At 37.8% G+C, this 15,241-nt stretch overlaps 1 protein-coding gene across 2 annotated transcripts in view; it reads left to right on the forward strand.

Annotated features, from left to right (window-relative positions):
• LOC126236205 (uncharacterized) overlaps positions 1–15,241 on the forward strand; it is a 104,558-nt gene that overhangs the window by 65,986 nt on the left and 23,331 nt on the right. Inside the window, exons 8-9 of one of the 2 annotated variants that reach the window (XM_049945318.1) lie at positions 3,714–3,888; positions 12,304–12,386. In XM_049945318.1, coding sequence (XP_049801275.1) covers positions 3,714–3,888; positions 12,304–12,386 — 258 coding nt within the window. The remainder of the gene's footprint in view (positions 1–3,713; positions 3,889–12,303; positions 12,387–15,241) is intronic. The other variant, XM_049945319.1, reaches the window with a different exon arrangement.

Genomic DNA, 15,241 nt, shown 5'->3' on the forward strand with positions numbered 1-15,241 from the left:
GGCACTTGTAATAGTGTGCCACAAGTTTTTGTATGCCTTTTTCATAGAAGGTTGCTGCCTGTGTATTCAACCATGTGGTAACATGTTCTTTCAGTTCGTCATCATCATTGAAGTGTTGACCACCAAAGACAGATATTAGGTGTAAGAAGAGATGAAAGTCGTTAGGAGCGAGGACCGGGCTGTACAGAGGATGATCAAACACGTCCCAGTGACATTCCCGTAAGAGTTGTTTGGTCCCATTCGCCATGAGAGGTCGGGCATTATTGTGGAAAAAAACACCTTTTGACAGTAATCCTTGGCGCTTGTTCTGTACTGCGCGGTGCAGTTTCTTAATGGTCTAGCAGTAACCATGTACATTGATTGTTTGGCCTCATGATAAGAAATCAATCAGCAAAATGCCTTTTCTGTCGCAAAAAACAGTGCACATGACTTTTTGAGGTCTCAAGATTTGCTTAGGCTTAACCTTCATTGGGGATGAAGTGTGCCTCCATTCCATTGATTGCCGTTTTGTTTCAGGGGTGTTGTACGATACCCATGTTTCATCCCCCATGACTATCCGATAAAGAAAACCGTCACCTTCTTCATTGTAGCATATCAAAAACTGAAGTGCACTGCCCATCCATTGTTTTTTGTGTTGTTCAGTAAGAATTTTGGGTACCCAATGTGAGCAAAGTTTTCGAAATTTCAGTTTTTCATTAACAATTTCATGAATTAGTGATCGTGAGATTTGTGGAACTTCCATAGTAAGGGCACTAAGTGTAAATGACAGAAAATCAGCGATATCCAGAATTTATATGAATGTTCAGTACGTGTCCCAGTTCAGTTATGATAAACACAAATACAATATTGGAAAGGAAATTCCAAGTAGCAATTTATGGTGTAAAGGATTAATTTATATGATGACAAATTTAGGAGCTATTCACCTAGTCTTGTTTTTGAAATACATAATTAGTTAATTGATTAGACAATTAATATTTAATGAACAAAACTTGATACTGGGACCAGAAAGTTGTCAGTGGATAATGCACCTTGCTTGCTATTGAATGGTGTATAGATTAGTCATTAAATATGGTAATAAATAGCCTTTGGTGGAATAAAAATAATTTAAGGAGTAAAGGTAACATCTTGCTGAGCAGTTGAGATGCTGAATAGTCAACAGACACATAAAGAAGAATGACAGCATTTCTAGCTTTTGGTTGAGTTCTCCATCAGAGCTGTAGATTACACACACATACAACTATGAAAATAATCAATTATTGACAATATAATGTAAATGGATAGACAAATAATCTCCTCACCAAGTGGCGGCAGGAGAACACCCACACAAAAATGTTTTAACTTTCACAAGCTTTCAGAGCCAGCGGCTTCTTCTGGCAGAGGAGTTGAAGGGGAAGGGAGAGGGGTGAAGGAAAAGGACTGGAGAAGTTTAGGAAAAAGGGTACAGTTCAGAAAAGGTAACCAGAATCCTGGGTCAGGGGAGACGCACTGGACGGGATGAGAAGGAAAGAGTCTTTCCTTCCCACCCCTTCTGATAAGTCTCCCCTGACCCAGGATTCTGGGTACCTTTTCTGAACTGAAAGAGTCTTTCCTTCTCATCCCTTCGGTTCTGGATGATTTTTCTGAACTGTATCCCTTTCTCTTCAACTATTCTGCCAGAAGAAGGAGCCACTGGCACCAAAACATTGTGAAAGTTAAACATTTTTGTGTGTGTTCTCCTGCCGCCACTTGGTGAGTAGATATGTTATCTATCCATTTATATTATACGCACTTACAACTGTATAATTTCACTGTCCCGGCTGACTACTTGTGCTGTCACTGCAGTTCGACTGGTCTGAGAAACTCTGTGCCCAGTTGAGCTGCAGTACTGGCACAACGTAGTTAGCCAGAACAATGTAGCTGCCTAGTTGAATGTTAGAGTATGTGTATGCTGTAGCTCTGAAGAAGGATTCATACAAAAGCTACACTGGCAACAGAATCTGGTGAGATTAATAACTAGTTCTGTTAATACCTCTTTACATTTATAGATTTATATGTTTTTGACATATTTATTGAATCTGGAAGCTTTACATCGCAAATTATCTTAATAACAAGCAAATAGTGCATACTATACAGTGTGTGAACTTAAAGTTTGCAGCAGTTGGGCTATCCTATATGGTTTTGTGTGCCCACTTTGAGACTTCTAACATTTTTCTTTGGTGTTTTGAAATTAGAATTTGGATCTAGTGAAATTACTTCAGACTTAGAAATAGTGTGCTATTTACTTGTGGATGTGATCATTGTGAATGTTAACTTGGAACTTGTGTGTTACTAATTTGAGTGTGAGGATATTAATGATGTGCCTTCATTCAGTCTTACTTGTAGTTATTACATACTGTGTGTATTCAGCACCCATCAAAGCAAACTGTGGTCCTGTTTTGTGGAAATAAACTGTGTTATTGAAGATTAATTCCACATTAGTTGCCCAGTCAGTTCTGCCACTCTTCTGCATTTCTGTAATTTTGAATACAGCTTAGGTAGCTGCAGAGATCAAATTTCAGGAATATATTGTCGTGATGTATGGGCACACAGGAAGTGAGCCACTGCTAATCACAGTAATCATACATGGTCCCTCTGTCCTCTTGGCAAGTTGTGAGACAATTGATTAATAGCAGGATGTGAAATAATAATTCATACCATAGGTCAACAAATTCTCAAAATAATATATGGACTTTGGTATGTCCAAGAAGATACACCACGACTAAACACCCTGCAGCATTGTTGAAAAAATATAGGGTGGTGGAGAAAACATTATGGCGTAGTGGATGTTTTCTTAGCATACTGCTATCAGTTTGTGAGGTACGTCTGACCGATTTTTTATGAATACATCTTAGACATCGCATTCAGTTGAAAAAGTCAATTCTCTTCTCTGAGAAATTACGGGTCCTTTCAGCTCTGTAACCTGTCTTGTCACACAATTCTAGAAAATGGCAGAAAGAGCGGAATTTAGACTGTGAAGTAATTCCCTGAACCCCCTACATCCTCTCCCTCTCACAATTCCTTGTTTCTCAATACCTTTGCAACTTCTCAGCACTGGGTTTAGTTACTTTCATCTTGAAAACAATGATGATTCTGGATTTTAACAGATCGTTAACGCAGTACATCATGGTAATACAGAGCCTTATAGTTGAGAATTCAGAATGTGTAGTAGCTGATACTGTAGCAGATACCCAGTGGCAGGGTTTTCTACAACATGATGCTAAATACCACAGCTAAAGAGTGCAGTGAGCTTATCTGACTGTGATCAATTAATTCTTTGTATGATTATAGGTCATAAATGTCTTAGTTGTTTGATTGTGTCATAAAATTCATAAATAGCACTATTTGTTAAAAGAAAAAAGGGAAACATACATGTAAATTGTATATTCCATCTTTGAAAGTCATTAAACACACTCTCTTTTGAAAAGAGTGTCACTCATATGAATCAAATTCAAAAGCATGTATGCAGAGAGGATTGCTGAAATAGTAAAACTACAAGAGTCTTAAGTGAAAGCCCAAGATATTTTCTTCAGATATTCTGTGCTGCTGTCAGCCTTAATTCATCTGCTGCTACATCATTATTTGGGTAATACGTAATTATCATGTTGATCTTCCATGCTTGGGCTATTTTTGTAAATGTTGCTTTTATATATAACAATTTCTAATGCATTTATTCTTATGATTTGTTGCTTTGACAGCCCTGGGATCCCTGTAATGTACGTGGGTGCTATTGAAACAGGGAGCAAAGGTGATGTAAAGCAGATAATGCCAGCAATTGCTCGCATCTTGAAAGAAAGAGATTGTATAAAGAAACTTGTGGTTATTGAAATACTAGAAATTGGCATTAGAGTCCTTGATGAAGCCTCTGGAATTGTAAGTAATGATTTTATTGTTGTAGCATATTGTGTTCTTGATAAATTAATCCTTGTAGAGAATTATTAGAGAGAGATAAAGACAGATAAATTCTTTTACTTTGTGCTGTTATGAGTAGGGGAAGAGTGGGAACAGTGAGACAGTGGTAACAGTGAGACATTAGTTTTATCTCTGGAATTTTGGTTTCAGTTGTTAGTATCTACTGTGAATGTTGTAACCATTATTATTTAGTCTATGGATTTCCATGTTTCATACTTGACATTCTTGGTGATTTCGTTGTTGATATATTTGTGCTCAGAGGTAAGAAAAGTATCTTTTTACTAAATTTACATATCTGGTTTCTGAGTAGACCATTGGTATTTTCAAATCATTTCAGTAGTCACTAAAAACTATGATTGTCCCAAGACATATAAATCCCCTTCATTGAAATGTTGCTTTAAGCTGAATGTGTTTGGAGCCATTTTGAAAAAAGTTTGCATTTGGGAACAGTGAGACATGAATAATGAGGGTACAGTGAGACATGTCCCACTGTTCCCAGTGCTTGTTCATAGTGTCTGACAATACATGCTTGCTGTATAAAACAGTGATTTCAGTAGATTTTAGTGTGCAGACTTTTCTTTTAGGTTATGAAATGCCCAGGAGAAAGGAGACTGATAAGGAAATAGGAAGGTTTTCAGGATCTTCAATGGCAGAAGCTGTCATGTTGGTGATCGAAAGTAAAATGAGCATCAGAAGTGCATCTGAGCTGAAAGGCTTATCCTTTCAAACAGTTAGTCAATAGGTGTTGTGAGGATAACACTTCAAACAAGTGCCCCAACTATTCAGTGAACCGAATTTTTCCACAAGAATTGGAGCTTAGTTTGTGTGAATATCAAGTTGTGTATTCGAAAATGTTTTATGGACTTACTATGAATGACTGCCGTACCTTAGCTTATGAATTAAGTATTAAAAATAAAATTGTTTTATCCAAAACCTGGACTGAAAGTTAGAAAGCATCTATCGACTGGATGAAAGGTTTTCGACAGAGATTCCCTCAACTGTCTCTTCGAACCCCAGAAGGATGCAGCTTATCTAGAGCTACAAGCTTTAATAAATTTAATGTGCCAAATTTCTTTTATAAATGGAAGAAGCAATCAAACGTCATCCAAATTTTACTGATGGATCATGTATTTTCAATTTTGATGAAACTAGAACAACAACGGTGCAGAAGTCACAGAAGATTTTGGCCTTAAAGGGTATGAAACAACTTAACAAGGCAACCAGTGCAGAATGTGGAACACTGGTCACGACATGTTGTATTATAAATGCTCTCAGTAACAGCCTACCCCCTGTCATAATATTTCCACATGTGAATTTTAAAGATCATATGATATTAGGAGCACCTGCTGGCACAGTAGGTCTTGCTGTTAAAAGAGGCTGGATGAACTCGGAATGTTTTTTGTAGGTCATTCATCACTTCATCAAGTTCTCTGCCAGCTCAAAAGCAAATCCATTTTTGTTACTGATGGATAATCATGAAAGCCACCTCTCAATAGAGGCAATAGATCTGTGCAAAGAGAATGGGATAATGATACTGACAATCCCACCTCATTGCACCAATAAACTGCAGCCTCTTGATGTCAGTGTCATGAAACCTTTCCGTACTTTTATGATGCTGCTGTAAATGATGCCTCATCCAGGTGAAACATTTTCAGTTTACAATGTTGCTCACTGTGTGGGGATAGTGTATCCCCAAGGAATGACTCCTGTCAATATCATTGCCGGATTTAAAAAGACAGGAATATTTCCTTTAGATTGCCATATGTTCAGTGAGGATGATTTTCTTCCTTCCTCTGTTACTGACAGACCTGTAAATGAAAGCGTGGAAACACACATATCACCTGAAAAAGACATTAAACCTGTAACTGATGTGGGACACCCATCACATAATGAAAGTGAAGCACAGTCTATAGCATCCAGTTCTTCACAATCACATGGAAAATCTGCACCAGTGTCTTATCTCTCTCCAGAAGACATATGAGGTTTCTCAAAGGCAAAACCAAGAAAAAGTTGCAGTCGCCGACGGCCTAAAGGAAGAACAATGATTGCGACCGACACACCAGAAAGGAATGAACTACAAATGAAAAGGAAACGGAAAGACATTAATGACCTAAAGCAAAGCGACCTTTACTCCTATTTTATGAAACTGATGCTGACGAAAGTGAATTAATTTTGCAACATTCTTCAGATGATGAGACCTTTGATCAGACAACTGATTCCAGAACCGGAAATGGTTAACTCTGAAAACTTACAGCGCTCACCCAAAGTGGGTGACTTTGTTGTAGTAGAGTTCGAGAAAAAAATATGTTATGTAGGAAATATTCTTTCAACTGTAGGAAAGTCATCCAAATGCGAAGTTACATTTCTTAGGAAAAGTTTGAAACTAGAGAACAAATTTATGATGCCTGTAGTTCCAGATATTTCGTTCATTGACACAAAATGCATAAAAATGTTATTGTCTAACCCTACTACAACACACAGCAGGACAAAAAGACAACAATCTGCTGTTTCATATGAGATCAACTTTGCTTCTTATGATGTTCGTTAGAATTTGAGGCACTGTCTCACTGTACACACCATTAAAAATTCATGGGTACAGTGAGACACTTTCATTATTATTTTTTTTAAAGGAAAGACAATACATTAAAATATTATTGTACCACTTTGAACATACTTAAGCACAGTAACAGCAACTAGTAAGGTAGAGTGTCAAGGTAATTCAGCTAACAGTTAATCACAGAGGAACATCTTTCTTTTGAATTCTTTCGAATTTTGTGAGCCTGTAAAGCCTCAAAAGTACTACACCTTATGCTTTAAATTGATTCACAACCTTTTGGGGTAAGTGAGAGATGTACAGCAACTCAGCAGTCTTCCTCAATTCGTGGCTGATGGGATATCTTTTAATTTTCTGGTGTATGACATCACTCAATAAACTATGCATTTTAGTACTATAAGTATCACATTACAGTAAAAGAGTTATACCTCTGTCTATAACAAGTGAACTATGACAATATCATAGGAAAGCACTGTAATACAACCCTCTTGGTCACAAATGCATTGCTATTTTCTCAGTAAGGTTCTAAAATAGTTAAGAAAAAGTCATGATACACTTTGTCTGCTGAATCCATACACAGAGACCAAACAACTGCCTCAGTGGCACAAAAGTTTGCTAGTATTGACTTAGTAATAAGTGCACAGTATAACTTCATACCTAAAACCATCACATAGCAATGTCGAGATATCTAGTTGTCGTATTAATGATGGAATATTGAAAAACAGTTTTTTGCTGTAAAGCAGTCTTAATTCAACAAAGCTATTCACTCTGTATAATTGTTGCTACTCTATTAAGTCATTGAACTCAAGCCCCTGTCAAACAGCCTAACCATATTAAAAAAAAAAAAAAAAAAAAAAAAGTATGTCTTTGACCAATATAATGAAAGCTAATAGTTCTGAATGTTCAGGAACTGCTTCCTGTATATGAAGGGAGAGTTGGAGTGGACACCACTATAGATATAACAGAGCGGCAGTGGCAGCGCCAGTAGCAGCAGCAGTAATCAGAGCTACAGAGTGGGAGGTGCTTCAGTACTTTGAGTAATCACAGTGTGGCTGAACCGAAACTACAATGCACCAATAATAACAATAGGGAGTCAAACTTATTGTGGTTGATAAGGATCAAACTTCATAAAGCAGACTAGGAGGGCCTTTGAGCTGATGTAGCTGCCTCTGTGAGACTGATAGCTCTGCATATTGATTTGGATGCACAGCTGCTTACAAAGCATATTCAAAAGGCTCAAGAAATCTACATTACCAAGAAATAAGTGGCTATACCAGCTAAAACACCATGGAGCACATAGCTGTAGCACTTAAAATTTAGGCTTAAGGCCACAAGGAGAATGTACCAATGTTCAACAGGACAGGAAGAAAGAAGAAGAAGATTAAAACTGCACAGAAGAGGTAAAGGAGAGTATGAAGCAGTTCAGTCTGAAACAAAACTGACACACCGGAAAAAATTTATAAGGCTCCATTAGTGCTCATCTCAAGCTAGACATAGCAACACCCAAAACTGTGTACTTACTACTCAAAGACCAGCTATTTCAGACTGGAATCCCTCTGATTAGATTTAATAACACTTCTATATTACACAGCAAGGTCTGCACATGTTGAGGAGTCCAATTCAATGAAAGGATAAATTTTATGACACATATTACACTATCAGCAGGAAAAGTAATTAAAATTATGCACAAGTTTCTGCAAGACAATACCATACAATACAACATTGCATGCTGTTAGGGCATACCACAACACTGCCTTCAATACCATAGTTGGCTTGATAGGCAGTGTATGGGTACATCATCATGCAGGATCATTTAGCAGTAGTTTAATATAAGAATAAACTTATATGTGAAGAACTGCATGGCCAGCAGTCTTGAGCACTTAGAAGACAGCCCACACTTAATGGAAATATTTTGGACCTTATATCTACAAACAGGACTGACATTAACAACAGTATAGAGACAGGGGTTAGTGATCATGGGTCATCATAGCAATGATGGTTACTAAAGTTAATAAATCCGTCAATAATACTAGGAGAGTATTTCTGTTAGGGGAAAAAAAGAAAAACAGGTAAGCAATTGTTAGCACATCATTTGACAATGAACAGACATTATTTCACTCCATTATGATGGATATAATGGAAATACAGGCAAAATTTAAACTGTCTGTAAATCACACTCTGGAGAAGTACATGCCAAGTAAATGGATTAAGGATGGAAAAGACCCACAATGCTTTTGTAACAAAGGTTGGAAAAACCATGGAAGCAGAGACTATTGCAGTCTTGGTTCTACCAAGTATGAATTAATGATGACAGGGAAAAGTTAGTAGAAATTCATGTATCTGGAAAAAGAGGGGGGAGGGGGGGGGGCACAAAGCATACAACAATTTCCATCGTCATATACTAGCAATAGGACTTGCAGAAAAAATTCTGATCCTATGTAGAATTGCAAAGTGGGTGAAAGGTTACTATCCAGTTGCCCATTGACCAGTCTGGTGTGGCAGTAGAAGACAGCAAAAACGATGCTGGAGTTTTAAATTCCGTGTTTAAAAAATCATTCATTTAGGAGGATCGTATAAAAATACCATCTTTAGACTATTGTGCAGACTCCTGTTTGGAGGACATAGCAATAGCTATCCCTGGTGTAGAGGAGCACTTGAAAGAGTTGAAAACAAATAATGCACCAGGCCCAGATGAAATCTCAGTTAGATTTCACAGAGAGTAAATTATGGCTTTGGTCCTTTACTAGCTAGCATTTATCAGGAATCTCCCACCCAACACAAAGTCACAAGTGACTGGAGAAACTGTTCAGCTGTGTGTGAGTTCCTAAGGGACCAAACTGGTGATTCATCGGTCTCTAGACTTACTACTTGAACTAACTTATGCTAACAACTCCACACACACCCATGCCCGAGGGAGGACTCGAACTGCACGGCTGACTGGAGAAAAGTGCAGGTGACTCCTGTATTTAAGAAAGGTAAAAAAATAGTCGAGTAGCATTAACATTGGTTTGCCACATATTTTTGCTTTGAATACGACAATATCCTTGAAAATCATCACTCAGATGAAACTCAGCTAGCCCGTTTTTTGCATGATATCCTGCAATTGCGAATGAAGGGCAACAGGCAGATTCCATATTCGTAGTTTTTCAGAATGTAATGACATGGCACCACACTGCAGACCATTAACAAATGCCTGGGCATACGGATTAGGCTCCTATATATGTCAGTGGCTTGAAGACTTTTTATGTTATAGAACCCAGTACGCTGTACTTGATGGCAAGTGTTCATTGGAGACAAGGGTATCATCAGAAGTACCACAGGGAACAGTGATAGGACTACACTTATTCTCTCTATACATACATTATCTGAGGGACAGCAGAAATCTGCAGCTCTTAACCAACAGTGCTGTAGGGTATGAGAAGGTTTCTTCGCTGAGTGAGTGTAGGAGATTACAAGATAACTTAGACAATATTCGTAGTTTGTGTGATGAATGGCAACTTGATCTAAGTATAGAAAAATACAATTTAATGCAGATGAATAGGGAAACACTTCTGTAACATTCAATACAGCATTGGTAGTGTGCTGTTTGACTGTCTAGGAGTAATGTTGTGAAGCAAATGGAACAAGCATTTAAGAGCAGTAGTAGTGAAAGCAAATGGTTGACTTCAGTTTATTGGAGAATTTTAGGAAAGGGTGGTTGATCTGTAAAAAATACCATGTATGTAACACTAGTATGACCCATTCTTGAGTACTGCTCAAGTGTTTCTGATCCCACCAGGTTGGATTAAAGGAAGACATCAGAGCAATCCAGAGGTGAGACACTAGTTGGTTCAGTCAAAACATGAGTATTGCAGAAATGGTTCATGAACTCAAATGGGCATCCCTAGATGGAAGATGATGCCCTTTTTGTAAAACATTATTGAGAAAATTCAGAGAACTGGCATTTGAAGCTGACTGCAGAATAATTTTGCTATCATCAACATACATTTCACATAAGGACCATGAAGATAAGGGGCTCATATGGAGGCATATAGAATGTTGTTCTTCTCTCAGTGTTAGTGGAACACAAAAGGAAGTGACTAGTAGTGGTGCCTGGTACTCCCCGCCACACATCGTACAGCGGCTTTCAGAGTATATATGTAGATGCAGGTGTTGATTATCATTGTAATGAAATAGAGCAGAGGGTTCTGTGATAGTGGATTTTTCTTTCACTTTTACTTCACTCTTCATGGTCTCTTTGATTTCTACGGTTTTCTTTTGATTAGGCTGTAGAATTTCGCTGTTTAATATTATACATTCAATGTTACCCTGAAATAAAAATATGATGTAGCAACCCACCTTAGAATCGTAAGACAGTGGAGTGAGATGTAACAGCAGTAAATAAATTAATTCCCCTACTCATGCATGCAAGTATTACATTTGTCATGTAATCATTCCCACTTAGCCACTTTGCATTTACTGTCAGTTTCAAACTTTTCCTGCATCAATTGCTGCATTTTTATATTTTCTACTTTCATCCGTTAAATTCAGTATCTTGGGTATTACCCAAAGAATCCTTCTGGCCTTTGTAGTTTTGCCTATTTCCTCCTCTGCCACCTTCATGAGTTCATCTCTCAAAGTTACCAATTTGTGTGCTATTTTATTTCTTTCCCCTATTTCAGTGAATCATTGCCTGATGTTTCCTTTGAAACTCACAACAAATTCTGGTTGTTTCAATTAATCCAGGTATCATCCCTTTAATTTCCTGCCTTTCTGCAGTTTTTTTTTATTTTTATTTTTTTATTTTTTATTTTTTTTCCAGTTTTAATCTGCAGCTAATAACAAATAAAATACAGTCAGTCCCCATATGTCATGAAAATGTTTTGCAGTTTAAAATCTGGTTTCGAAATCCATATCTTATTGTTATGTAATCTGCCAGAAACTGAAAAAGTCGTGCCTCTATATCTCTTTCACGTACACAACCTTTTTTCATGAGTCTTTAACCAAGTATTAAAAATGATTAAATTATGCTCTGTACAAAATTCTATTAGACATATCCCCTTTCATATCTTTCCCTCCATCCATGTTCTCCCACAAGTTTTCCTTCTCTTCCTTTTCCTACTATAGAATTACAGTCTCCCATAACAATTAAATTTTTGTCTTCCTTAAGTACCTGAAAGATTTTGTTTATCTCATCGTACATTCTGTCAATCTCTTCGTAATCTGCGGAACTAGCAGGTGTATAAATTTGTACTACTGTGGTGGGTGTTGATTTTGTGCCTACCTTGGCTATAATAATGCATTTTCTATGCTGTGGTGTTCAGGGCAGATTATCTGCATTCTTATTTTGTTATTATAAGACCTCATCGTGCAGTATCCCTATTTGCTTTTGTATTTATACTCTGCAGTCACTTCCCAGAAGTTCTGATCTTGCTGCTACAACACTTCATTGATCTCTATTATATTTAACTTCAGCCTTTGCATTTCCCTTTTTAAAATTTCCTATCCTACCTACTCAGTTAAGGGATCTACCATTACGTGTTCCGACACATAGAACACCAGTTTTGTTTCTCCTGTTGACATCATTGTGAGTAGTCTGCTTCTAGTGATCCAAATGTAGGACCATTTTACTTTCAGAATATTTTGCCACCATCATTAAGCCACACAATTAAGCAAATGAATAGCAGGTATTTCCATTGTGTAGTGAAATAATTTCTTATGTGATACACATTTGTTGGATACAATCCCTCATAATAAGACAAGCATGCAACATTCAAAAGTTGTACATAATGGATACTTATTAATTCACCATGCTGTGTAAAAAATGATTTTGTTCTTTCCAGGTGCTTCAAAATCCATCGTATATGGAAATTTCATCATGTGGCCTAACAATTCATTTTCCCAATTATTTTGCTTACATTTCTGGGTAAGTATCTGAATGGAGATGTAGCTCCACTAGGCACTGTTATGAAAAATTGGTTACTACACCTTGTATTTCATAGCCTTGAGTTGGTTTTCACAGAATAGCTGTAGCTAAAATAAAAACAAAGTATTCTGAGCCATAAAATTTTGTTGGGTAAGTATAACTGATAGCTTTGACTGGTTATGTGATGCTTATAAATTTTTATTATGAATTAGAGTATTAGAGTGGTGATACTGTTTTTACACTGTGAATCAGAATAATGTAATGTTTGAGACTGAAAAAAGTTGTAATTTACTTTACATACAGAATAATGGAACTTGGAAAAAATATATCATGTTCTGTTTTGCTGTATCTGCACATAAGAAGAAGAAGAAGAAGTTTTATCCAGTGACTTTAATACCACAGAGTGAGTCACAGCTGAAATCAGTCAACTCACAAAAATGCTGGGATGTCACACTTTGTAGGGATATGAAATAGAATGACCACATAGGTCGGCATGGTGAAAGCAATGGCAGACTTTAGTTTACTGGTAGAGTACTGGGGAAATGCAATCAGTTTACAAAGGACATTGCTTACAAATCACTTGTGTGACCCATTCTAGAATATAGCTCAAGTGTGTTTTTAAAATGTACACATTGATAAATTGCTCTTTCATGCTTTACAAATTGCTCTTTTATGCTTTATATTTTAATGTCTCTTACATCACTACATTTTAAAGTGGCAAAATTTATCATGTAATTGACAAAACTGTAGTTTCTTTCAATTCTTTTATTTTGGTTATCAATGTGTCCAGCACTCAGAAGGACGTGTAAGTTGTGTGTTAGGTCAGCAAGTAAATATTGAGTCAGCAAAATATTCAGATTACAACAAAAAGATTCCAACGTCACCGAAACTCTTCTGAGCAGTTCTAAAGGACATTTTCAGATCGTAAAACTGGGGAAATTATGAAGGGATATAGTATGTTAATGGGACATGTCTGAACCACCTTTATCTGTTGACGATATTTTATTGTGTGCCTCTAGGGTAGAGAAGCTGTAGCCATGCATGGCAGAACAGTTTAAAAGCAGGCTTGAAAATTAATTATAATAAGACCAAAATAATGTAGAACCAACATAATAAAATAAATTGTACAAAGTAACAAGTCATAAGACTAGCTGCCAATTTTTTTTAATTTTGGACAGTGGAAAACAACTGAATGAAGAGCAAAAGAAATAAAAAGAGTACAAAAATGGCTTGGGGTGGTTTTTGTGAACTAAATAGGGCTTTTAGAACTGTGCTTTTAGTGTACCTAGAAATAAAGGTGTCAGTCATGACATAAAAAATTTGGCAGCTAGTCTATACCACGGTGGGAGGATTGGGAAGGATAGTGGGAAGGACATGCCGTGCATTTGAGGTTGTCCTGGATTGTGATTCCCAAGAATTTTGTCTTTTTTTCCTTTTGAAGAGTGTTATTTCCAAGACTTTTGTCCACTCTTTCCTTTTTTACAATGCCATTTCCTATAAATAATTTCATACCTATTTGTGTTTGTTTCCTGGTGTTCAGGTCCATTGTTGCAGTCTTCGAATTACTTACATTTAGAAGGGTTTCATTGAAATACCTGACTATTTCATTAGTTACGCTGTTGCACAACACCTCCAGACTGTCATAGGCTTTGTTTGCACACTGTTGACATATTGTCTGCATGCAGTATTGTTTTAGAGCTAGGAGAACAGTACTATATATCATTTCCTATTTGATATGAGCAATTTTGGATTTGAAAGTGCTGCAGTTTGTTTTAAGCAGCATAAATTGTTTCTTGTTGCTCATATTTGATTTTATTGACTTGTAGCCAGTTCCTCTAATACCTAGAGTCCACAACTTGTCAAGTAATACAGTGATATTGACACAATCAAATGGATTTTCTAGATCAAGAATTCCCTTGCCTTGTATGCTGAGGGTCTCACCAAAGCGTTCACAGACAGGCACTATCCCCCAGACCTAGGCCGCAAACAGATCCCCTGTGTCATATCCCTCTTACCCCCAATCATCCCACCATCCCCAAGCACCAGCACACAGCAGTGCCCCCTATGTCACCCAGTACCAGCCCGGACTGGAGCAACTGAACCACATAATTCGCCAGGGCCTGAAATGAGGGACATCCTACCCTAGGTCTTTCCCACCCCTCCTGAAGTGGTGTTCTGTCACCCACACCATCTCCACATCATCTTAGTCCATCCCTTCCATCCCTATGCCTCTCCCAATCCCAACCTCTTGACACAAGAATCATATCTTTGTGGAAGACGCAGGTGCAAGACCTGTCCAACCATTTACCCAGCACTTCCTATCCTAGTCCTGTCGCAAGTTTATCTCACTCCATCAGTGGCCAGGTCATCTGTGAAAACAGCCATGTCATATACAAGCTCTGTTGCAATCATTACACAGCTTTTAATATTAGTTTGACCACCAACCAGCTGTCCATCAGGATGTACGGCCACCGCCAAACTGTGACCAAGAGCAAGGTAGACCACCCTGTGGCACAACATGCAACTGAACTTAACAGACTCGATTTTAATGTCTACTTCACTACCTGAGCCATCTGGATCCTCCCATCCACTACCAGCTTTCCTGTAAGTATTGCAGCCTCAACCTACGGTAATATACTGTCCCCAAAAATTCCACACATAGTTTCCACCCCATCTGTCCTAGCTCCTCCACCCCATTCTTGTCTCCCAAACTCTGCCAATGCTCCCGTTCATCTTTCCCCAGTTCTCTCAATTTTCTCTCTGTTTTCCCCACCTCCCTGCCCCACAACTTCCTGATACTGTGCCTGTAGACAGTCTAGTCCCTGCACACACTGCCAGACAGCACTTCTGCCCCC

This window comes from Schistocerca nitens, chromosome 2 (assembly GCF_023898315.1).
Source record: "Schistocerca nitens isolate TAMUIC-IGC-003100 chromosome 2, iqSchNite1.1, whole genome shotgun sequence".
NCBI classification, from domain to species: domain Eukaryota; kingdom Metazoa; phylum Arthropoda; class Insecta; order Orthoptera; family Acrididae; genus Schistocerca; species Schistocerca nitens.